The 24,378-nt window shown below is 42.8% G+C and overlaps 1 protein-coding gene across 1 annotated transcript in view; it reads left to right on the top strand.

Annotated features, from left to right (window-relative positions):
* Positions 1 to 24,378, top strand: part of LOC118401242 (insulin-like growth factor 1 receptor) — a 161,767-nt gene that overhangs the window by 111,367 nt on the left and 26,022 nt on the right. Inside the window, exons 3-10 of the mRNA XM_035798596.2 lie at positions 8,350 to 8,656; positions 12,541 to 12,683; positions 13,130 to 13,274; positions 16,107 to 16,315; positions 18,240 to 18,366; positions 18,725 to 18,960; positions 20,788 to 20,955; positions 21,614 to 21,821. Coding sequence (XP_035654489.1) covers positions 8,350 to 8,656; positions 12,541 to 12,683; positions 13,130 to 13,274; positions 16,107 to 16,315; positions 18,240 to 18,366; positions 18,725 to 18,960; positions 20,788 to 20,955; positions 21,614 to 21,821 — 1,543 coding nt within the window. The remainder of the gene's footprint in view (positions 1 to 8,349; positions 8,657 to 12,540; positions 12,684 to 13,129; positions 13,275 to 16,106; positions 16,316 to 18,239; positions 18,367 to 18,724; positions 18,961 to 20,787; positions 20,956 to 21,613; positions 21,822 to 24,378) is intronic.

The raw sequence follows: 24,378 nt of genomic DNA, 5'->3' as shown, positions 1-24,378 counted from the left end.
TGCTGAAGCCACTGTTTGGCCTAAAAATAAGATCCAGATGTGTCCTCTGTGTGTATCTGGGGATGAGCTGAGAGACTGGGCTGGGAGACTGGGATAAGAGACTGGGCTGCGAGACTGGGATAAGCGACTGGGCTGGGAGACTGGGCAGGGAGACTGGGATAAGTGACTTGGCAGGGAGATTGGGATAAGAGACTGGGCTGGGAGAATGGGCAGGGAGACTGGGCTGGGAGACTGGGCTGGGAGACTGGGCTGGGAGACTGGGCAGGGAGACTGGGATAAGAGACTGGGCTGGGAGACTGGGATAAGAGACTGGGCAGGGAGACTGGGCAGGGAGACTGGGCTGGAAGACTAGGCTGTTTCATCTGTGAAGCCCACGACCTCACGCAAGACAACACATTTAAGGTCCAGAAAGGTTCCGGGTCAGATATTCGATTTTTTTCACTATCTGTCGATTATGACAAGAAAGACTCCCTGTATATACTGTACAATGTGATTTTCTGGATTTTTTTTCTCATTTTGTCTGTCATAGTTGAAGTGTACCTATGATGAAAATTACAGGCCTCTCTCATCTTTTTAAGTGGGAGATCTTGCACAATTGGTGGCTGACTAAATACTTTTTTCCCCCACTGTATGTGTAAGTACATATGAACACCACAACAACAACATCAATAACAACAGCAGCTGCAGTGGGTTGAGGCCTGAGGGTGGAAGGAAGGGTGTGTGTTGTTGTGACTGAACGCGGGTGATGGGAAATGCCATGCATGCCTGAACACACAGACCAGCACATACCTCAGTGAAAAACACAGTGCTGGTCTTTAGTGTGCATGGGAGTGGAAGAGACCCAAACACACTGGGCTGGGAGGAATGAGTTCACATACACCTATTTGTGCAAAACACTGAAGATACATTTTTCAGGCTTACCAGCCTAGTCTCCCAGTCAGCAGCTGTCTGCATGAGAAAAATAGATCTGGAATGATTGTAGATTGTACAGAGTTTGACCATGAAAAATACTGTTTAAAGCAAAACATGTACAGTAACTCCATAAATGTGCAGGGGATGTTGTGTCTCTAAGTGTACAAAACATCTGATTAAATTGTCCCATTTAAAATAGTCCTTGAAAACTCTTTGCTGTAATAGGTTAAATATAGGTGAAATCAAATAATATAACAGCAACAGTAGTATTGGATTGGTTGTGCGGTTTGTCTTTCGGCTGTGCTAGTGTAGGAAGCATCCTCTCCCTGGCTCTCTGTGCTGATGTGGTTTAAACAAGTGTCTAGAGTGATCCGATGGGGGCTCCAGGGGAGAATCGGGTTGCCGGATGAGGATGTGGCCTGATGGAGGCCAGGGAGCTGGGGGTCGGGGGGAGCTACACAGCCAGTCAGATGCAGACTGCTGCTCCTGCTCTTGGCTCTGCTGGTAATCTGAGACGCAGAGCTTTGACTGTATACAAAATGAGGGGCTACCGTACCTGACTGCTGGGGCCAGCATTGAGCTCACTATTTTCAACCTTCATAGATGGCCTTGGTGTGCAGGCTGAAAAATGAAATAAATGGATGCTTGTACAGATTACTTGAACCATTAATGAATCTATGTTAATAGGGCAAGGAAGGAGATAACCAATCTGATCAAACATATGGTACATTTGATTTGCCACAGATGTAGGTGTTTCCAGGTCAGATGAAATACAAAGATCTTGGTTTTGTTCCAGCGAAAGCAAAATAACACCCTCTACAACAAAGAGGACTGACCTATTGGGTTTAGGAGAGTAATATTGTATTGTATCGTATCAAACAACATATTTTCAGGCTTTTCCTGAAGGAATAAAGACACTGCATGCTGAAAAGGGCATGTTTAATCACCATGGTTACAGCTCCCACTCCCCTCACCAGAGAGGACTTGTTTACCATCTCTACTCCAGACTCAATAACATGTCAATCATCCAGAACCGCCCCTTCAAGCCTGCTATTGGTCCACAAGAAATCTCTCCCAGTTACACCCCTCAAACTCCTCCCCCTTTAATAATGAATTATTTCCAAACAGTCTGTCCTACATCCTATTCATGACACTGGTAAATTGGATATTTATGATTAGAAAAATATGTTAAATAATACTTATACTAATAATAATCCAATGTGTATAATAATAACAGTTATTTTTGTTATTACTACAGTATATATATATATATATATATATATATATATATATATATATATATATATATATGTTTCTAGAGGTAATCTAAATCGGCCTTGAAAAGCATAGATCAGTTGAAATAAAAATCAAAAAGTTATATGATCACCTCACATTTTGCCATCTTCATGGCTTTAAATTACATTCCTTTGAATCTGTATCCAGTTTGATTATTTTACCTTCACCTTATGACTTTGTGAGATAGCAAATACAGCAGTAGAGGTATGCACATAGAATAGGCTACTATTCCACTGCAGCATCGTTGCGTGTGGGCTGCAAATGCGTCACTAGTCTCCCCAGATGTAAACACTGTAGTAGCCGACGCAAGCACCTTGGCTAGAGCGACATGCCACGCATTCAAATAACCCCGAGGAGGATTGTGGTGCATAATGCTCTCTGCAAGGATCAGTCTTTTAAGAAAAACTGAAACTCTGTGATAAAATATTAGGATTATAAATGTCAAACGGAGAAATGTTGTTCTCCCGATCAACGAAGCGTCATGTGGGAGAAAAACAGGCATCAATTGAAACCTCTCCTTTTCAGATCAGAACGGAGCAGAGCATATTGTGACAGACCGACAGACAGGGTGAGAAAGAGAGAGAGGGGAGGGGGCGTTGTCGTGTGGGGGGAGACACATGATGTTCCCATAGGCTACTAAACCCAAGATCGCAGATTCACAACAGCTCCCCATCGCATGTCCCCCACCAGCCAAGCAAGGCGAGTCCTCTCGATGCAGGGATCTGACGCTCTCTCTCTGATGCAGATGCTGCGTGTCAGCAAACCTCCGTTTGTCTCAGATCACTTATCGGCATCCTGGCCCTGCAGTCACATTCCTGCAGCAAAACAAGCATTCTAATTCTTCTTCTACATCCATAGCCCACTACAATATATCCAGGATTTATGATATACAGTATTTGAGTCAAGTCATAACAAGCTTTTATATTTCTTCATAGTCTCCTGAAGTGTGTTATTGTATGTTGGTGAAGAGGACAAAGGGATTTACATTCTACTCCTTGATTACTAAACGGATAGATATTCTTTGTATACTCCACTGACTTCAGACCACAGGCAAACAACATGTCACAGGAAAAACATCCAAGTGGGTCAATGGGCTTTTAAACAGCATGTAAGTTTTCCAGTCTGTTACAGCACTGTTGTGACAGTAGCTCTTCGTTCATTCTCTGTTTATTGAGGGTACAGGAATGTGTGATTGTCTCTGTGGGGAGCCGACTCAGTCGCTATCTCTGTGTTCATTGTGTTGTTTACTACAGAGGAGATGGACCGTGCCGCTCCTTACATTGCAGTAATTTTGCTGCCTGCAGCAGGGGCAGGCTGGTCAGCTGCAGTGTCTATGGCGTCTGACCTGTCAGTTTTCTCTAGGAGGGAGAGATTGTGCAGAAATGAGAGTGTGGTAAATAACCCCAACACCCACTCCCCAACCCTCTGGATCTCTGCAGCAGGAGTGTGTTGTCAGCTGTTCGAAGCCTCTCTCCTCTACTGACAGTCACACATGACTGGGCACAACCACAACATACCGCTATCTTAGCTTTCTTAATGGGGCCATACAATCTTATCGGAGCCCAGTGTTTGGCATTGATTATTCCAGTATCATAATCAATCTTGAGTTACTAATTTAAAGATAACAGTAAGTGCATTATTTACACTGTATCTATTTACATTTTATCCTCAATTCATTGATATACAGAAATTGCCTATATATACAATACTTTGCAATATAGACCATTACGTCCTGATAAGGACTATTGGGCCTAACTAACTAAACTGATAAGACATACTCTCTGATCAGTCGTGCATTTCTTGTTAGGTAATCTGGTGGTCCCTTCCCTTTCCTCTGAAGCAGTGGAAACCCACGATGCCATGCATAGCTGTGTGTAGAGCAGAGCAGCGTGGAAATAGGCTGGCTGCACTTGGAGCGTTTATAAATATAGGATTGTATTCTTGATACCACATTTTGTTTGGTCACACAGGGAAATTGTCTTGACTTATATGGATTGTGAGGCAGCAGCTACCCCTTCTTCTTCCCAGCGAAAGGTATACATGTTTGTAATTTCTCTTCATTGAGGGATCTGTTCAAATGATGCGGAACCTCTCCTAACGAGGCCCCTTTGAGCTTGTCTGGGCTGCCCCCTTTTGGTGGAATTCCAAAAAATGAATGGCTTCCAGTTTTTCTCTCCCTCTCTCTGCTTTTCTCTCTCTCTCTGCTCACCTCCATCATGGGATTCAACTTCTAGATCAATGCCTAGTATGTGTTGGTATTGGATAGGCTAGTTAAATGAATGCTTTTGTCTTCATGGGCTCGGTCCAGAATGGCTAAGTATTTATGGAGCATTGAGCTAGAGCCTGGTTAGAGAGTTGGAATTGGAACAAGGAACTGTCCATCTATATATAGCTCATAAAAGGGCCATATGGCTATTTAAGGAAGTGCAGTTCTCATTTACCACCCATACTCATTCCAACACACCAATCCTGTGTTATGGTTTAGAAAAGGTTTTCAATCAATCCTGTGTGTTAAAGGTGATTATTGGATTAGTAATAATGGATGGCAATAAATAGAGTGATGAGCCCAAGTCTTGGCTAAAGATATCAGCAGAATTAAGAAGGATCATGCTGTGTTCTTTTGACCAAATAGCTGATTTTTATTTTTCTATTGAAAAAAAAAAAAACTTGCATTTTCTGTTGGTTACAGAACTCTAATGGAATGTTTGATGACTAATTTCACCTCTTGTATGTTCAGCTTGTGATTTGACCAAATGTGAGAAAGAATCTCAACTATTTGAGAAATGGTTAAGAGTGGGAATGATGAGTCTCCTCCCTTGTGAAGAAGAGAAGCACTAGGCTAGTTGGTACTGTGGGAGTATGAATTGTTTGCTTTGCAACATTGCTGTAGTGCATTGTCACATTCTTCTTCACTTACACAGATGTTTGCTAAAGCAGCATGAAATATTCATGTTTAGATTAGTTTAGCAGCCCCACTCCCTCTCTCCCCTGGTTCATAAAGCACCGCTGATCTTCTGACACCAGACACATCTTACACAAGCAAACACACATATCGAAGAAACACTCCTACTATACACACTCTCTCTCTCTTTCATTTTCTAGTTCTTTCTCTGCACCACACCCAGTATACACCTAATATGGAGGAGGCTGGTGGGAGGAGCTATAGGAGGACGGGCTCGTTGTAATGGCTGGAATGGAATCCATGGAATGGAGTTAAATGTAGTTTCCATATTTTTTATATGTTTGATACCATTCCATTTATTCCATTCTAGCCATTACAATGAGCCCATCCTCCGATAGGTCCTCCCACCAGCCTCCTCTGACCTAATACAATAATCATTCTATATGTCAGTATGCAGATTAATTACCCCAATAAACACCCAATGGGTGGATTTTCCTATTAGTGCGGAGGCTAATGAACAGACAGAATGATGGAGACGTGTCGTGTGAGTGTGGTTGTGTGTCCCCCAGCCTGCAGGGCTCGGCACCAAGAGGCCGTTGCCTAGGAACCAGGAGTGTCATCGTGTCGCTCGGTGGCATTCTCAGTTGGAGTTAGTTCCTCTTCAGACAGGGGATGATCATTTGTAAAAAAGCACTAGATCACCAAGAGCTCCTCCACATCCATTCACTTGGGCCCACACCCAGGCCTGTCTCTATGTAGTAGACTTCCCTTGGCCTCCAGATTAGAGCTCCTGTCATTCAGTTACCATGGGGACATGCTGCCTCACCTTCCCTCATGCATACCTGGGGCCCCTGATAAAGTATTTTTGCCTTTCCTGTCCAAACTCAGGTGGCACTTGATACATTATAAATAACTACAGAGTTTCCTCACTAGACAGAATCACCTCACCTCCTCTTCCCCTGCCAGGGACAACATCACCAAATAATACATAAGGATTATAATACACAGGATAACTATGGGTTAATAGCACTTAGGTCTAAACATCTAACAGCATAGACTTAATACCTGGGCGGATGGTCAGAGCTGATTACAGGCACATTACATGTATAGAGTTCATAGGGCAGCAACTCCAAATGAACTGTTTGAAGCCTGTCTTTCCCACCATTGTAACCAACGTCAGTGCATTTCTCAACCAGAGGTAATGCTGGTGTTATTGATACCACATTTCTGTGTGGTTTAGTCCCTTTGCTATCCTCAGTAAACACTGACAATTGTTATTCGTGAAGCTAAAATCTTAATTTGAAACATGCCAGTGTTCTCCACATAATTGTCTTGCTGTTGATTTTCTCACGATCTTGAAGGAAGTTCATATGTCTTGGAAGCTAATCTGGAGTTCTGATTTCTGTAAGTAACATCATTTTGTCCAGTCTTTTTGCACAATATTGGTAAACCAATGAAATGTTGTTTCTCAAGCAATTGACTGAAAGTGATCTATCAGCTGAGGGTTTTTCTTTGCTGCAGTTTTTTGCTCTTGTCTTGGGTGGTAGCTGCTTTAATAAAATCTACACTTGAATAAAGGGGTGCACTGTAATCTGGTATGGGTGCACTGTCCATCGGCAGGTTCTTGTCAGTGGGACCTGGTCCAGGTCTGCTCCCCAACTGCCATGTAGATGTAGTATCAGAGAAGCTCAGTCTGATTGGAGCCCTCCTCTGCTCCTGGAGTCAACGGCAATCCATCTACTGGCGATACAACTGCTTTACTTCTCCCCCCTCTCTCTTCACCCTCCATAGAATTCCCTTAATAGTCCCAAACAGCAATAATATTTATCTGTAGTGGGGCCAGCTCTGCAGTTTACTAACAAGGCTGGCATAGAGCAGAGTGGGGCCCTGCGCAAACATTCAACGCCCTGACGGCACACCACTTCCTCTCTGAGAGCGTTCTCCAGCTCCCCAGCTCTGCTCAGCGATTACCATTTTACAGCCCACTAATCCTAAAGCCTGCCTCTCCTCGACCTCCAACGAGCACAGTACAGGCTAGGCATGCACACACACACACACACACACACACACACACACACACACACACACACACACACACACACACACACACACACACACACACACACACACACACACACACACACACACACACACACACACACACACACACACACACACACACACACACACACACACACACACACACACACACACACACACACACACACACACACACACACACACACACCGTCCAGCTTAATCAGAGTCTCATCATGCCACCCATCCTCACTCCTGTCCTCAGAACTTGATATAGGTCTAATAATAGTTAACACATTTAACCCTTTATCCTCTCCAGGGAAAGAAGCTCATAAATGTATTCCAGTATAAAACCTTTGAATTTATTGTAATTTGACACTGTATATAAGCTAATTAGAGTGATCAGTGCTTTATCTGTTAACTCCATTAGTGTGTTTCCTCTCAGACCCTGTCATCCAGACCTAGAGTGATATGGTGACTGTTTACTCTGACCCTGTCATCCAGACCTAGAGTGATATGGTGACTGTTTACTCTGATCCTGTCATCCAGACCTACAGTAATATGGTGACTGTTTACTCAGACCCTGTCATCCAGACCTAGAGTGATATGGTGACTGTTTACTCTGACCCTGTCATCCAGACCTAGAGTGATATGGTGACTGTTTACTCTGACCCTGTCATCCAGACCTAGAGTGATATGCTGACTGTTTACTCTGATCCTGTCATCCAGACCTACAGTAATATGGTGACTGTTTACTCAGACCCTGTCATCCAGACCTAGAGTGATATGGTGACTGTTTACTCTGACCCTGTCATCCAGACCTAGAGTGATATGGTGACTGTTTACTCTGACCCTGTCATCCAGACCTAGAGTGATATGCTGACTGTTTACTCTGATCCTGTCATCCAGACCTAGAGTGATATGGTGACTGTTTACTCTGACCCTGTCATCCAGACCTAGAGTGATATGGTGACTGTTTACTCTGACCCTGTCATCCAGACCTAGAGTGATATGCTGACTGTTTACTCTGACCCTGTCATCCAGACCTAGAGTGATATGCTGACTGTTTACTCTGACCCTGTCATCCAGACCTAGAGTGATATGCTGACTGTTTACTCAGACCCTGTCATCCAGACCTACAGTAATATGGTGACTGTTTACTCTGACCCACTAACCTGTTTCTTTCTGTCTGTTTTGCCCAGTGTGCCCAGAGAAGAAGTGTGAGCGGCGGGCATGTACGGACGGTGGTGAGTGTTGCCATGCCCAGTGCCTGGGAAGCTGTACGGAGCCGGACGACGACATGGCCTGCGCAGCCTGCCTAAACTACTACCATGAGGGCCGCTGCGTGCAGGACTGCCCACGAGACACTTACAAGTTTGAGGGCTGGCGCTGCATCACCATGGACCTGTGTGAACATGTGCACCTGGCCGGTGACTTTCACTTTGTCATCCACGGAGGGGAGTGCATGCCTGAGTGTCCATCAGGCTTCACACGCAATGAGAGCAATAAGTAAGACAGTAGAGATCACACTTCACCTCAAGGGCTCCCCAGTATCAGGCATGGTCCTGGTTATGGGTTGTCTACAGTATTATATTGAGTAATATCATGATTTCACTCCAGTCATTGTTACTGTAAACAGTCCTCTGACATATTGATTGTGGGGTGACTTTCTGGCAGTGTGTGTTTTGTTGCATTACGAATCCCCATGCAGATGTCTTCTGAATAATTAACCTCTATCTCAACACCTCCTCCGCCTGGTCCTTTAAGAGATAACATTCTTAAAAACAAAAATATGTGTTTTATTGTCACATACACCAGATAGTTGCAGTGAAATGTGTTGTTGTACAGGGTCAGCCATAGTAGTATGGCGCCCCTGGAGCAAATGATGGTTTAGTGCCTTACTGAAGGGAATATTGACAGATTTGTTCACCTTGTTGGCTCGGGTATTCAAACCAGAAATCTTTCAGTTACTGGCCCAATGCTTTAACCCACGTGTCAATCTCATTCCACAGAGGGCCGAGGGTCTCCAGTCTTTCGCTCCACCCTTGTACTTGATTGATGAATTAAGGTCACTAATTAGTAAGGAACTCCTCTCACCTGAATGTCTAGGTTTTAATTGAAAGGAAAAAACAAAAACCTGCAGACACTCGGCCCTCCGTGGAATGAGTTTGACACCCCTGCTCTAACCGCTAGGCTACCTCTCCAAGGAGAAGCTTCAGAGCTAAACATGCTTCGGGCAGAATGTAATGTTCCGTCATGAATTATTGAAGCCTGTGGACTTTCCAGGTAATTCTGAATCAGAGGAAGATGCTCACCTCAGTACTCAGTAAACTAGACTAATCCATTGGGGAATTTCCGTAAATTAGGTCCGGGCCCGTAGGGTGTAGTCATACTGTAGCAAGCATAAATGTAAACATCAGATACAGAAGGGACTTTCTGAACATTGCTTGAATGCGTTCAGGAGGGATTTATCATAGCAGTGCTGTAACTCAGAACATTTCCATTGTTTGACATTTCCCCGTTTGACATCATTAAGTTTGAATAAGAGAATATCTTTGTTAATGTCTCAGGGTAACTTAATCCGTATTTAGATTTTTCATTCTCCAAACTTTCCATGTTGAGTCTTTGTTGCAGGTTTCATCATATTGAGTAGGGCTGTTGCGGTGACGTTATTACCGCCACACCGGCGGTCACGAGTCATGAAGGCAGTCAATTTCCACGTGACTGTTTAGTCCCAGTAATTCGTTTCTCCAGGCTCTGAAGCTGCTGATGGTCATTAGTAGCCTACCAAACCTGGTACTCAGCACTCTATTGTCCCTCTAATCACTCTGACATCAATGCAAAGGTAATCAAAAATGTAATCAAACACTTCATGAGAGCCCTATGCAATTGTGCAAAAAAAAAACAGAATGATGGCCTCTAATAAAAAGAGGAGTATCCGATCAGCTTTCTATAGACTAGGCCTACTATATTTATTTCTCAACTTTCCTAATATTAAGCACATTGTTTATCTTTACAACAGGAGTATAGCCTACCTGGCTGGCATGAAAATGAACCACAGGAAAAGCGTCCTCCATTCGCTATTTAAGTGCATTTATACAGGTGCATGATAATGGTCCATTCTAAATCAAAACAAATTTTACACATATATTATTTTGTATATTTAAAGACAAGATTAAATCACGAATAGTCTGATGAGTGACAATATTAACATATCACTTGTGAATTAAATATTATCACTTGTGAATGATGCCCAGCATAAGAAACCTTTTTTTGTGACTTTTTCGAATCATAGTCGCACACCTCATGTAGCCTAGCCCATAGGCCTATATGTTTTGATAAGGTTTGTATCACAACTAAAGTGGACAAAATTAATCACCTTAATCTGCTTTACAAAGGGTTTATAGCCTAACTGGCACACATAAGCAGTGCGTGAGTTTCAAGTTTGGAGAAGATCATTTTCACCATAAAAATGCACCTTAATAATAAATGCATTACATGCATAATTGCATTTGCGGTATCTTTTGATAATGGTGTTTTCGCACTAATGGAACATATGCGCTTATGGCCTACTGCCACGTGCGTATTGCTGCGCTTATAATGTGAAGAAATAGCCTCGTAGTTTATCAACATTTTAAGCTAAACATTCTGTTCTGTTTCGTCAGCCATATTACTTTAAAAAAAAAAACGTTTTTTTAAATTATGCTAGTGGATGCATTAACTGTCCCAGACTACGTTTGGAATATTTATTTCTTGCACAGAATGAAAAAGGTTGACTTTTGTACTATGGGGGATAGTGGATTGACATAGGCTAGTACTTTTGGTGTTCGTTAGGCCTACTCATCTTGTTGGCTGACGAAAAGTAAATGTGGACAGTTCTTCAATATCTTCAATATGCACCTTGGAATTGGTTAAGGACGCGCAAAGTTCCGTCCCTGATGTGTCTGTCTTCACTTGTAGCCTGTGAGAAAGCACGACGAGAGCCATGTGAGTGAGGTGCTTTGGATCGCGCAGCACTCAGGGAGAAGGGCACTACGCAGCACTCAGGGAGAAGGGCACTAGCGCAGCACTCAGGGAGAAGGGCACTACGCAGCACTCAGGGAGAAGGGCACTACGCAGCACTCAGGGAGAAGGGCACTACGCAGCACTCCGGGCCTCAAAAGGCACCGATTGTTTTTTAGGGTGTATTACGGCCACAAAGGGGATACCGCCGTGAAATTCGAGGCATTATCAAGTGTTTGTCAAATTGTGAATGCGAGTGGAGTGTGTACAGCCTGCGCAAAAACTAAGCAGAGCTCATGCCTTTCAAGCGACTTTTTTCAAATCATCATTAGAATCTCATCATGCAGCCTTACAAAAATCTAAACATACAGCCCAACGTTTGTAGAACAACTAAAGTTACATTAATATCTCTAAATTAAGCATATAGGAGTACCTATTTCTTTGTTAACCGCTCAACACAGAATAGCCACATGAGCGCACAAATATGATATTTGATATCAATGGCTTGTAGGCTATATGGGGCGGCAGGGTAGCCTAGTGGTTAGAGAGTTGGACTAGTAAGTTCAAACCCCCGAGCTGACAAGGTACAAATCTGTTGTTCTGCCCCTGAACAGGCAGTTAACCCACTGTTCCTAGACCGTAATTGAAAATAAGAATTTGTTCTTAACTGACTTGCCTAGTTAAATAAAGGTAAAATAAAATTTGTGGAAGCCAGGAGATGCTAAATGTGTTTATGTTAATTCACTGTCAATTACAGTGAGACCAATAGTTATTTGCTTGACAATCACCAGCTGACTAAATTTCTTGACCGCCACAGGCCTCGTCATGAGTCTTGACCCGGAGGCAGCACTGAGCGAAATCAAAATTGGCTATATTGTAAAAATCCATGAAAACACAAATGTGTTTTTTTGGTCTTAATTTAAGGTTAGGGTTAGGCATTAGGGTTAACAGTGTGTTTAAAGTTAAGGTTAAGGTTAGTGTTAGGTTTATATAAGATTTGATGACATTGTGGCTGTGCCAGCTAATGACCACTGCAGAGCTGCCTACAGAACAAGATTCATGACGTAAAACAACAACTTGCTGTATTTTTTTACCTTATCAGTCTTGTTTTGTCTTTAGGACTGTTTAGTGAGTAATTTTCTCATGAAACCATGGGTTCATATGAGGACTCGTAAAAAATACATCGTTCACAAAGAAAGTGTCCTTGTATTTTAGAAAGCTAAAATTAAGACTCATTTTTACTTCTGGAAGTTTGGGGTTTTTAAGGTGAGTTGGGGTGAGGCGTCTTAATTACGTTTCTTGGAAATTGTCTTTTTAAAAAAAGTTTTATTTAGTTAAGGTAATTTCTTGAATGTTTTCCCTCTTCTCTCCCCCTCCTTTCTCTCCCTCAGTCACAGTATGTTCTGCAGTGCCTGTGATGGCTTGTGTGATAAGATCTGCGACTCCAAGACCATCGACTCAGTGGATGCTGCTCAGTCTCTAATGGGCTGCACAGTCATCAAAGGCAACCTGCAAATCAACATCCGCCGTGGCAGTGAGTACCAGTACCAGTACCAGTAACCAGGACCACTCAGTCTGTCTGTCTCCCCAGAGACTGGGAGGGGAACACTGAGCACGGGGCCACTGGGAGAGCTAGTGTGGGCCACAGAGTCAACATTACATCAGCTGCCTTCTCTGTGCCCCAAACCAATTATCACATTATGCTATTATGCTATTTATTTGCTCAACTTGACAGAGTGACTTACAGCTTATCTTTAGATATGAAAACGTTTGTACAACTCTGGATTTGCTGGAGCCAGGGTTATTCTCCTCTAGAGCATTGAGTATAGTCATATAGTATAGTCATATAGTATAGTATATAGTATAGTCATATAGTATAGTCATATAGTTGCCTGTGGGATTTGATGTATTCAGGGCTGTGGTTCTTACACACTGGCTGTTGTGTCTGACTAGTGTTTGCTGACTCTCTCCTCTCCCCAGATAACATTGCCTCAGAGCTGGAGAGCTTCATGGGGCTGATCCAGACAGTGACAGGCTATGTGAGGATCCGACATTCCCACACACTGGGATCGCTCTCCTTCCTCAAGAGCCTGCGCTACATCAACGGGGAGGAGCTCATGGAAGGGTACGGCAGGCTACTCTCTGAGTCTGAGATGTGTTTGGGGACGTGTCAGCCTTGAACCACAGCCTAGAGAGGAAAGATGTTGTCACTCCAATATCAGCGGGCTTCAGCCATATTTTTGAACAGGAAAATTGACACATGGATGATTTAAATTGATTTTTGGAATCTATCTCATGTCAAATGTATCCCAGCAGGTTTTGAATGCTTCACTCATGATTTATTTATGAGTAGAGGCTACCAGCCATAACATTTACAGTACAAAGGAATTCACACAAAACCACCATAACAAGGCACCTCTCCAAGTTATATAATGAAAAGGTGGATGAACTATCCCACTGGGCACACCATGTTATTTCAATGTGGATAATTGGGTATTATTTGGTTGAGACGTTGATCAATGAGATTACAACCTACAGTATATTCACTCAAAAAGGCAGCCAAAAGTTTGTTGAAGTTCCAATGTGTTATCACTGTGCTTTCAACCATCTAAAAACACAACCAAATTCCAATCAGAAAACAAAGCCAGTGTTTTGATTCAGTTGTCACCCAAATGTCTATCACTGTGCTTCCAACCATTTAAAAGCACAGAAAAGTTCAAATGGGAATACAATGTCAGATATTTTGTTTATTTATAAACAGATGAATATCACTGTGCTTAATCTAATAGCAGAATCAAAGAACTGGATTACAGTTGAAGTTACATTAAAAGCACATGGTGCAAGTGATCAATGCTATTCACGATTCTGTGCAGAATATGACAGCGATTGTGCATGCTATCTTGAACATGCACGTGGTCACTTTATATGATTACATAAGAAAGGTATAGTTACAGCAACTTCAAAATGTGGCCGAGGAAGTTTTACTAATTTTAATGTTGAATGTTGCATTCGTTTTTAAGATAGCCTTAACTTTAAGCTATTTACTGTATTACAAAAGTAATATTGTATTTGATTGACAACACAACCAAATATCAACGTTTAAAAGAGGCATATCTACTGCTTGGATAGTTCCAGCTGAGCCACTGGCTTAATCCTATTATTTAACTGTTATTTTTGGTGGAGACATGTACCTATAATTTGTTAAATTTTCGGCAAGTTAATAGGCTATATATATATATTCTATATCAAAAGTGATATTGAATTGGGTTTAGTTGTCAATGCAATAAGATATCAACATTAGAAGGAGATCTATCTTCTGCTTGGATAGTTCTATCTGTGCCACTGATTTAGTCTAGCTTTAAAGGAGAATTTAAATTTAGAATTAAAAAATGTATGTAAATGGGATGTTATAGAAGGGTCCAGACATTTTTCACCCCGCTATTTCACTTGTTTTTGAGAAACTTAGCCCAACCAGTGATTCAATTAATTCCTCATCCTCATTGTGCAGTACGAGGGCTCTGAAAAACATGAACAAACAGAAAGGCTCTCAGTATAGTGATGCAGGTCTTTAAATGTTGTACACATTAAATTGCGTCATTCCAAACTTTATCCGCAACTTATATTCCATTTTGTTGTGACTTGAGCGATACCTCTGTCCATTCTCGCAGCAGCCTACACAGAGAATGGAACAGCTGGATAGGGGAAACAGCTTGAGTCGCACAAAATGTAATATAACGTTGAGGATAAAGTTCGGAATGACACAATTTCATCTAAAGTCCCGCATCACTATACTTAGAGCGTTTCTGTTTCTAAAAGGATGTATTTGGGTCTTTTTGGAGCATTTGTTCGTTTTTTCAGAGCAATGCACAACGAGGATGAGGAAGTGAATCGCTGGTTCGGGTAAGTTTCTCAAAAACAAGGAGAAGATGGAAAACAAGTGTTTGGACTCTGGACCCTTCTATAACATGCCATTTACATCAAAAATAGAGATTTGGTTATTAAAAAGCAATTCCAGTTGTCGATAAATTAGTAATAGATATGTTAGATTCATGTCTTCTCAGTTAACCAATAGGACTAAATCAAATAAAAGAAAACTTAAAATGCACTTTAAATAACATGTTATTTTATTTAGTCTTATTCTTTAACTTGTATTTTTGGTTGAAATGGAGATGTGAATCCAACATATCAATTATTAATTTGTAGTGCATATAACAATGAAGGTCTGACATCGTCTATGTTGAAACTTGGTTACCATGATGACATAATCCTGTGGTTTAAATTTCACAGTAAACACAGCAGTTGATTACTTTAAAAAAAATCAAATGTGCATTGTTTTCCACGTAGATTCCACGTCACAATACGCTGACAAATTACATTGAAACAATGTTGATTCAAGCAGTTTGTGCCCAGAGGGCTCTATCTGAATGGAAACCTAGGTGTACCAGCCTATTCTGGCTGTAGCATGACATCACCAGGGTCCTATCCCCTGTCTGAGATAGGGAGAGTGTTTCTGGAGATGACCAGGAGGGTCGTGGGAAAGCCTCTCAGGTCTCTTGTTGTCATCTCTCCCAGGCTAGAGTTACAGTGCGAGCAATGCTCTAGAGAAGGGCTGGCATTCCGCTCGTTCCCAAGGTATTCCATGTAGCTGAGAGGCTCTGAGTCGCTCTGTTTCATCTCTGGCCCTCTCTGTGTGCACAGCCCAGTGTTAGACAGACACACCCACGCACACTGAAACACAATCCGCTCTGACGTCTTCTCCTCTTAACACTTTACATATCCACCAGATGGAAAACTAGGCCAACCACTCTACAACATTTGGACGACTTTATCCTCAGTGCTCTATTGTGTGCTTAAAGTAAATAAATTGACTGATTTAAAAAGTGGTTTGGTCCCATCTATGTCAGCACAGCTGCGAGGTGTGATAGTAAGTTAACACCTGTCTGTTGTCTCCCCTCAGGATGTATGCTTTTTCTGCCATTGACAACCAGCGCCTGCAGTACCTGTGGGACTGGACCCAACACAACCTGACCATCAGGGCTGGGAGGCTATCCTTCCGCTTCAACCCCAAACTCTGCATGTCTGAGATCCACAATATGTGGGAGAAGACTGACATCACTGAGAAGTTTGAGGAGGGCGATTTCCGCAACAATGGAGACAGAGCAAGCTGTGAGTACACCTATGTGATTTAATAAGAAGCCTTAATCTAATGCAACACTGTTATCACAACTAAGTTTTCTGTATGTGTTGTGAGAAGATTATATAAGACAGGGGTTCAGAACTTTTGTGAAACAGCACAATTAAAAATATATGGCAGATAGAAATCAAACTGGATAGACATCAGAAACCGATGGGAGAGGTTGAGGGTAGAGGAAGGACAGGACTAGAAACAAACAAAATATAACTATTGTAAAATAGATTGTGTCTGTAAAATATATATAGTGTGTATTAGAGGTCGACTGATTATGATTTTTCAATGCCGATACCGATTATTGTAGGACCAAAAAAAGCTGATACTGATTAATCTGACAATTTTTATATATATATATACACACACACACACACACACACACACACACACACACACACACACACACACACACACACACACACACACACACACACACACACACACACACACACACAGTGGGGCAAAAAAGTATTTAGTCAGCCACCAATTGTGCAAGTTCTCCCACTTAAAAGATGAGAGAGGCCTGTAATGTTCATCATAGGTGCACTTCAACTATGACAGAGCAAATGAGAAAAAAAATCCAGAAAATCACATTGTAGGATTTTTTGAGAATTTATTTGCAAACCGTTTTTTTTATGGCAGTTTTAGAGCAGTGGCTTCTACCTTGCTGAGCGATATAGGACTCATTTTACTGTGGATATAGATACTTTTGTACCTGTTTCCTCCAGAATCTTCACAAGGTCTTTTGCTGCTGTTCTGGGATTGATTTGCACTTTTCGCACCAAAGTTCGTTCATCTCTAGGAGACAGAGTGCGTCTCCTTCCTGAGCGGTATGACAGTTGCGTGGTCCCATGGTGTTTATACTTGCATACTATTGTTTGTACAGATGAACGTGGTATCTTCAGGCGTTTGGAAATTGTTCCCAAGGATGAACCAGACTTGTGGAGGTCTATAATTTTGTTCTGAGGTCTTAGTTGATTTCTTTTGATTTTCCCATGATGTCAAGCAAAGAGGCACTGAGTTTGAAGGTAGGCCTTGAAATACATCCAAAGGGACACCTCCAACTGACTCATGAGAGCCAGTTTCATCACCGTGATTGATGGTTTTTGAGACAGCACTAACATTTTCCGTATTGACTGACCTTCATATCTTAAAGCAATGCTGGACTGTTGTTTCGCTTTGCTTATTTGAGCTATTCTTACCATAATATGGACTTGGTCTTTTACCAGATATGGCTATCTTCTGTATACCACCCCTACCTTGTCACAACATAACTGATTAGCTCAAACGCTTTAAGGAAAGAAATTCCACAAATTAACTTTTAACAAGGCACAACTGTTAATTGAAATGCATTCCAGGTGACTTCTTCATGAAGCTGGTTGAGAGAATGCCAAGATTGTGCAAAGCTGTCATCGAGGCAAGGGGTGGCTTTGAAGAATCTCAAAAATAAAATATATTTTGATTTGTTTAACACTTTTTTTGGTCACTACATGATTCCATATGTGTTATTTCATAGTTTTGATGTAAAGAAAAATCCCTGAATGAATAGGTGTGTCCAAATTTATGACTGGTACTGTATATTTACAAAATATATACAGTGAGGGAAAAAAGTATTTGATCCCCTGCTGATTTTGTATGTTTGCCCACTGACAAATAAATTATCAGTCTAAAATTTTAATGGTAGGTTTATTTGAACAGTGAGAGACAGAATAACAACAACAAAAAATGTTATAAATTGATTTGCATTTTAATGAGGGAGATAGCATCTTGCGCATTCTACTATTAGCTACAACTTTCAAGAGTAAGTTGAAAGCCGGACTGAATTCCTTTTTGGCAGGGGCGGGGGGACTACCACACACCACTTAGGGAACTACTGATCTAAGGTGTGGTTTGTGTTTGTAGGTGAGAGTCATATCCTGAAGTTCAAGTCCAACAGCACGATGAGTAACCGGATCAAGCTGACTTGGGAGCGCTACCGACCACCAGACTACAGAGACCTCATCAGCTTCATCGTCTACTACAAGGAAGCGTATGTATTCTCATGGAGATATATACCATTCCCTATTGTACTGCGTAGAGACTTTATTTTTTTATTTTTTTTTATTTAACCTTTATTTAACTAGGCAAGTCAGTTAAGAACAAATTCTTATTCACAATGACGGCCTAGGAACAGTAGGTTAACTGCCTTGTTCAGAACAACAGATTTTTACCTTGTCAGCTCGGGAATTCGATTTAGCAACCTTTCGGTTACTGGCCCAATGCGCTAACCACTAGGCTACCTGCTGCCCCAAATACTTATACTTGTAGACAGGACATTATCTGCTGTGTTTGTGGATTCAGAGTTGCTGTACTAAATTGACATAAGGTGTCTTAACCATGCAATCCAGACCGCACCAGAACATCACAGAGTTTGATGGCCAGGATGGGTGCGGCTCCAACAGTTGGAACATGGTTGACGTGGACCTACCGCAAGACAAAGAGATAGACCCTGGTGTGCTGCTGTCCCCACTGAAGCCCTGGACCCAGTACGCCATCTTTGTCAAGGCCATCACCCTGGTGGTGGAGGACAAACACATCCCTGGAGCCAAGAGTGACGTGGTCTATATACGCACCAGCCCCTCAGGTAAGACACTGTACAGCTGCTGTACACAGACCAGACTACAGTACAGCTACTGTACACAGACCAGACTACAGTACAGCTACTGTACACAGACCAGACTACAGTACAGCTACTGTACACAGACCAGACTACAGTACAGCTACTGTACACAGACCAGACTACAGTACAGCTACTGTACACAGACCAGACTACAGTACAGCTGCTGTACACAGCAGCAGGTCGCCTCAGCCATGAACATGTTTTCACCCAAGATAAACTGAAACACTTCTTATCAGAACTTTCAATAAGGAAATGTATCACTCTTATTTTAAGCTTCATGAAAACAACACATTTAAAACTTTATACACTGAACAAAAATATATATAAACACAACATGTCAAATAAACGCTCCCAGAAATATTCTATAATATGCACGAAAAGCTTATTTCTTTCAAATGTTGTGCACAATTTTGTTTATATCCCTGTTTGTGAAGATTTCTTTGCCAAGATAATCCATCCAACTGACAGGTGTGGCATATCAAGAAGCTGATTAAACAGCATGATAATTACACAGGTGCACCTTGTGCTGTGGACAATAAAAGGACACTCTAAAATGTTCAGTTTTGTCACACAACACAATGTCACAGATGTCGCAAGTTTTGAAGGAGCACGCAATTGGCATGCTGACTGCAGGAATGTCTACCAGAGCTGTTGCCAATGAATTTAGTGTTCATTTCACTACCATAAGCCACCTCCAACGTCGTTTTTGAGAATTTGGCAGTGCATCCAACCGGCCTCACAACCACAGACCACGTGTAACCACGCTAGATCAGGACCTCCACATCCGGCTTCTTCACCTGCGGGATCACCTGAGACCAGTCACACGGACAGCTGATGAAACGGTGGGTTTGCACAACCAAAGAATTTCTGCACAAACGGTCAAAAACCATCTCTGGGAAGCTCTTCTGCGTGCTCATTGTCCTCACCAGGGTCTTGACTTGAATGCAGTTCAGCGTCGTAACTGACTTCAGTGGGCAAATTCTCACCTTTGATAGTCACTGGCATACTGGAGACGTGTGCTCTTCACCAATGAATCTCTGTTTACACTGTACTGGGCAGATGGCAGACAGCGTGTATGGCGTCGTGTGGGCGAGCGGTTTGCTCATTTCAATGTTGTGAACAGAGTGCCCCATGGTAGCGGTGGAGTTGTGTTATGGTATTGGCAGGAATAAGCTATGAACAACAAACACAATTACATTTTATCGTTGGCAATTTGAATGCACAGAGATACCGTGACCAGATCCTGAGGCATTGTCTTGCCATTCATCCGCCGCCACCACCTTATGTTTCAGCATGATAATACACGCCCCATTCCGCAAGCTGAAAATCTCCCAGATCTTCCATGGCCTGGATACTCACCAGACATGTCACCCATTGAGCACGATCGACGTGTACGACAGCGTGTTCCAGTTCCTGCCAATATCCAGCAACTTCGCACAGCCATTGAAGAGGAGTGGGACAACATTCCATAGGCCACAATCAACAGCCTGATCAACTTTATGTGAAGGAGATGCACTGCATGATGCAAATGGTGGTCACACCAGATACTGACTGGTTTTCTGAGCCACACCCATACCTTATTTTAAGGTAACCAACAGATGCATATCTGTATTCCCAGTCGTGTGAAATCCATAGATTAGGGCCTAATGATTTCATCTCAATTGACTGATTTCCTTATATGAACTGTAAGTCAGTAAAATTTTTGTAATTGTTGCATGTTGTGTTTATATTTTGGTTCAGTGTAGTAAACACCACTCACAGCATTTCAACATTTGTGTGTTTTTGTCACAGAGCCGTCTATGCCAATGGATACCCGGGCGTATTCCAACTCGTCCTCGAAGCTGGTGGTGAAATGGTCACCTCCCCTCAACCCTAACGGCAATCTCACTTTTTACCTGATCCGCTGGCAGCAGCAAGCTGAAGACAAGGAGCTGTACCAACACAACTACTGCTCCAAAGGTCAGCATTCCAACTCCTCCTCTTTCTCTTCCCTTGTCTACTTTTTATCTTTGTGCATTATGGAGTCCAAACTGTAGGTATCTCTCCTCCTCTAGTATTATAATGCTCTGTACACTCTGGTGGAAATTCAACACCAGGGACACCTGAAGTAAGTCTTAAATGAATCACTCTTTATTATCAGCAAGCTGGAGAGGTTTACAACAAATTCTGCACAACGTACAGGTCTATCAGAAACTCAGCTGGATCATTCACAGCAGTTGTCTTATATACTGCTATACACAGACAAGTTATATATGCATGATTTAGCATTATTAATTCATCATTACTTGTGGCTCGCACATTTGACTGACCAATACCTCACAAGGCTTTCTCTCTCCAAGTTGAGACCTTAAAACTGAGATACCTTGGTTGTTCTCATAGCAATATTCTGGGTGTACTGCCAAGTTGCTTATCAGTGATAGTGAGGATTCCTCCATACACGATCAGTCAGTTACCTGCATTAACCCAGCTAATTAGTTATTAGAAAAGTAGCATTGATTTGATACACAAACATAATATTTCCCTCACAACACCACCTAATCCCTTTTCATTTTTGCTTTCTTTGGTGAATGCTGTCATTTGCTAACGGGTCCTGTTCCCCTCCAACTCTCAACAAAAGAGCTGAAGATCCCCATTAGAATCTCAGCCACAGGGTTGGCAGACATGGAGGACGACACCAAGCCCACCAAGCCTGACCTGTCTGGGGGGGACAAGGGCCCCTGCTGCCCCTGCCCCAAGACCAAGGAGGACCTGAAGGCAGAGATAGATGACGCATCCTACCGCAAAGTCTTTGAGAACTTCCTGCACAACTCCATCTTCACCCCCAGGTAGGTGCCAGGCAGCAGGCAGTTTCTCTATGGTGAGAGATCATTCAACAGTGTGGTAGTAAAGCGCTGGCTATAACCTCCCCCATTTGATTACAGCTTTTGGACCAAACCCTTCTCTGAGACTTTGTCGATTATTATCAAAGAGCTGAGCTCACAGTCTGGGTCCTGTTTGCTTTAATAGCCCAGAGAGAGATCCAGGATCAGGAGGCAGTGAGGCTGTAATTACCCAGCCCTGAGACTGGGACTGACAGGATCTAAACATCATGAGGGTTTGGAGGGAGGGAGAGTGTAGGGCTGCTGGGCTGTAGCTGTGTCAGAGGACCCTGCCTGACTGGGAGAAACATGGGGAGCAGGAATTCAATGCCTGCTTACGGCACTTGTGGCTTTTCCATCGCCATGACGACGGCGACGGCGGCGGATATTAAGGCCTAGCAGGCTGTAATTTAGGCAGCACAAACAAACCCAGGGAGAGGGATCTGATTAATGAGTCTGAAGGGCCTGCGCTGCGCTCTGCTCGCTGGGCTGGCTGCACCCTTTCAGCCCGTTAGCCTTTTGTTTGCCAGAACGGGGAACGACATCTGTGTTGTGTTATAATTTTACCTTCTCATGGCTACGGATGCTTTACAGTTGCAAAGACTCCAACCCCTTCCCACACACACATTCACTCTATGTCATACACACACAGATGTACTCACTGTGTTTTGAAATTGATCATTTTTCAGGGTAAACTCAGGCCACTTGTTTCTCCATACCAGATGGCAGATCAGGCCCTGTGCGTGTCTGTGTGTGTGAGGTGAATGAGTGCATGAGCGATACTGCGTTTGTATACTCAGTGTATTCAGGGTACAGATTTGAGTATTCACTGAATTAGTACCATTTCATCGCAAAACAAATAGAATGGAAAACAAATTCTAATGCACTTGTTAACCTCCATAAACTTCTCTGGTGCTTGATACATTCCAGTGTTTATATCTTGCCCTGACGCCAGCCTGCTTAGTACAGTATGCTCTTCATCACCTGCTGGACTGAGCTCATGCATTTATGTAATGTTATGATGCCCTTTCCTTCGCCTCTGTGATGCTCTCTTTCACAGTATTAAAACAAACAATAAAACAAGACCACTATTCTGCCCTACCAAGCAGAAAGGCAGTAACTGCTCATATCTTGGAACTGAGAAAAATGGCTTTTATTAACCTTGGTTTCACAGTAACTTTATGCAGTTACTGCTAACATGACCCCCATTTTTTCCAAAACACAATAGATGCAGGATACTTGTCCACATGATTAAGCATGTATTTAATGTAGCAAAAATGACTAACTAATGTTCGTCCAAGTGAGCAGTTACTGCCTTTCTGCTTGGTAGGGCAGTATTGTTACTAATTGTTTTCTTTCACTCTCTTGTTGATTTGTTATAGTTGTCTAGGAAACCGAGGAGTGCCAGGTCTCTGGCCTGCCGCTAAGGACTATGCTTGTGTATGCACAGGTACTCCACCACAACAGAGCCAGCATTATCACAAAACACTCTAGGGAAGTGCCTCTGAATGAGTGCAATTCTTTTTCTCAGAAGTCCAGGTTTAACAGAGAAGGCGAAAGGGTGGGGGGAAACAGAAACAGAGAGAGAGGAAATGTTTTCCATTCTGTCGCCCTCCTTGCTGCTCTCCCTCCTCCTTCCCTCACATGCTCTCTTTGTCCGCGGCATGGTTCGGAGTGACCTGCTGCCAGGAAATGTACAGAGAAGCCATCTGGAATTCAAATGAATGAGGAGAGAAAGGGAAGAGCCCCTTAAAGCTGGCCAGACCAGTGAACACCATTCAGCAAGACAGACTGACTGGCTGGAGAAGTAGACGAGAGTAATCCGGGGACAGGGATGGGTGACAACCTTTCAGATTCACCGAGTGGACATCAGCTGATTGGGTTGTTGCAACCATGACATCACCTAACTCATGGTGTACTTCTCAATGTCCTTGTCCAAGGACACACAGAAGGACATTGAGAAGTACCACGAAGGTTCCTGTGTTTATCATGTTGATGGCAGTTGGCACTGCCCTTACCATCTGGTTATCACCCTGTATGTCCTTCAGAGAGCACTCGCCATCACAGCTGTGCTTTCATATTGTATATGATCACTAAGTAGAAAAAAGTGTCCTTTCTCTGGCCTCTCTTTTCACTGGCATGAGAGGCTTCTATGTTCAGCTGCTGTGGTAAAAGAGTACCGCTAAATCACGCTGTTCTGGCTCCAGACAGAGAGTGCAGTCATGTCTCTCTTAGGATCCCTCGTACAGCGTAAAGGTGAGAAAGAGGGAGGTATTTTTTTAGGAGGGGAGCTGGGGAGGGAGTACACCAGCTGCAGTCAGCAGCGCCTGGTTAGAAGGTCACGCTTCAGTATCAGTCCTCTGTCTAAAGTTCATTTGAGGACAGGTCTGCTTTACTCTGCTCTGCTCTGCCTTGTTGCTCTCTGGCAACCCAGCCATCTGTCCCCTCTCCTGGGCAAATTGGCACAAGGGGGCGTCTACCCATCACCCCTCTCATTCATCTTGGGGCGACCCAGTCTTCAATG

Source organism: Oncorhynchus keta, chromosome 22 (genome assembly GCF_023373465.1).
Source record: "Oncorhynchus keta strain PuntledgeMale-10-30-2019 chromosome 22, Oket_V2, whole genome shotgun sequence".
NCBI classification, from domain to species: domain Eukaryota; kingdom Metazoa; phylum Chordata; class Actinopteri; order Salmoniformes; family Salmonidae; genus Oncorhynchus; species Oncorhynchus keta.
Note: the sequence above shows the minus strand (reverse complement) of the source record. Positions and strands in the feature narration are given on the sequence as shown.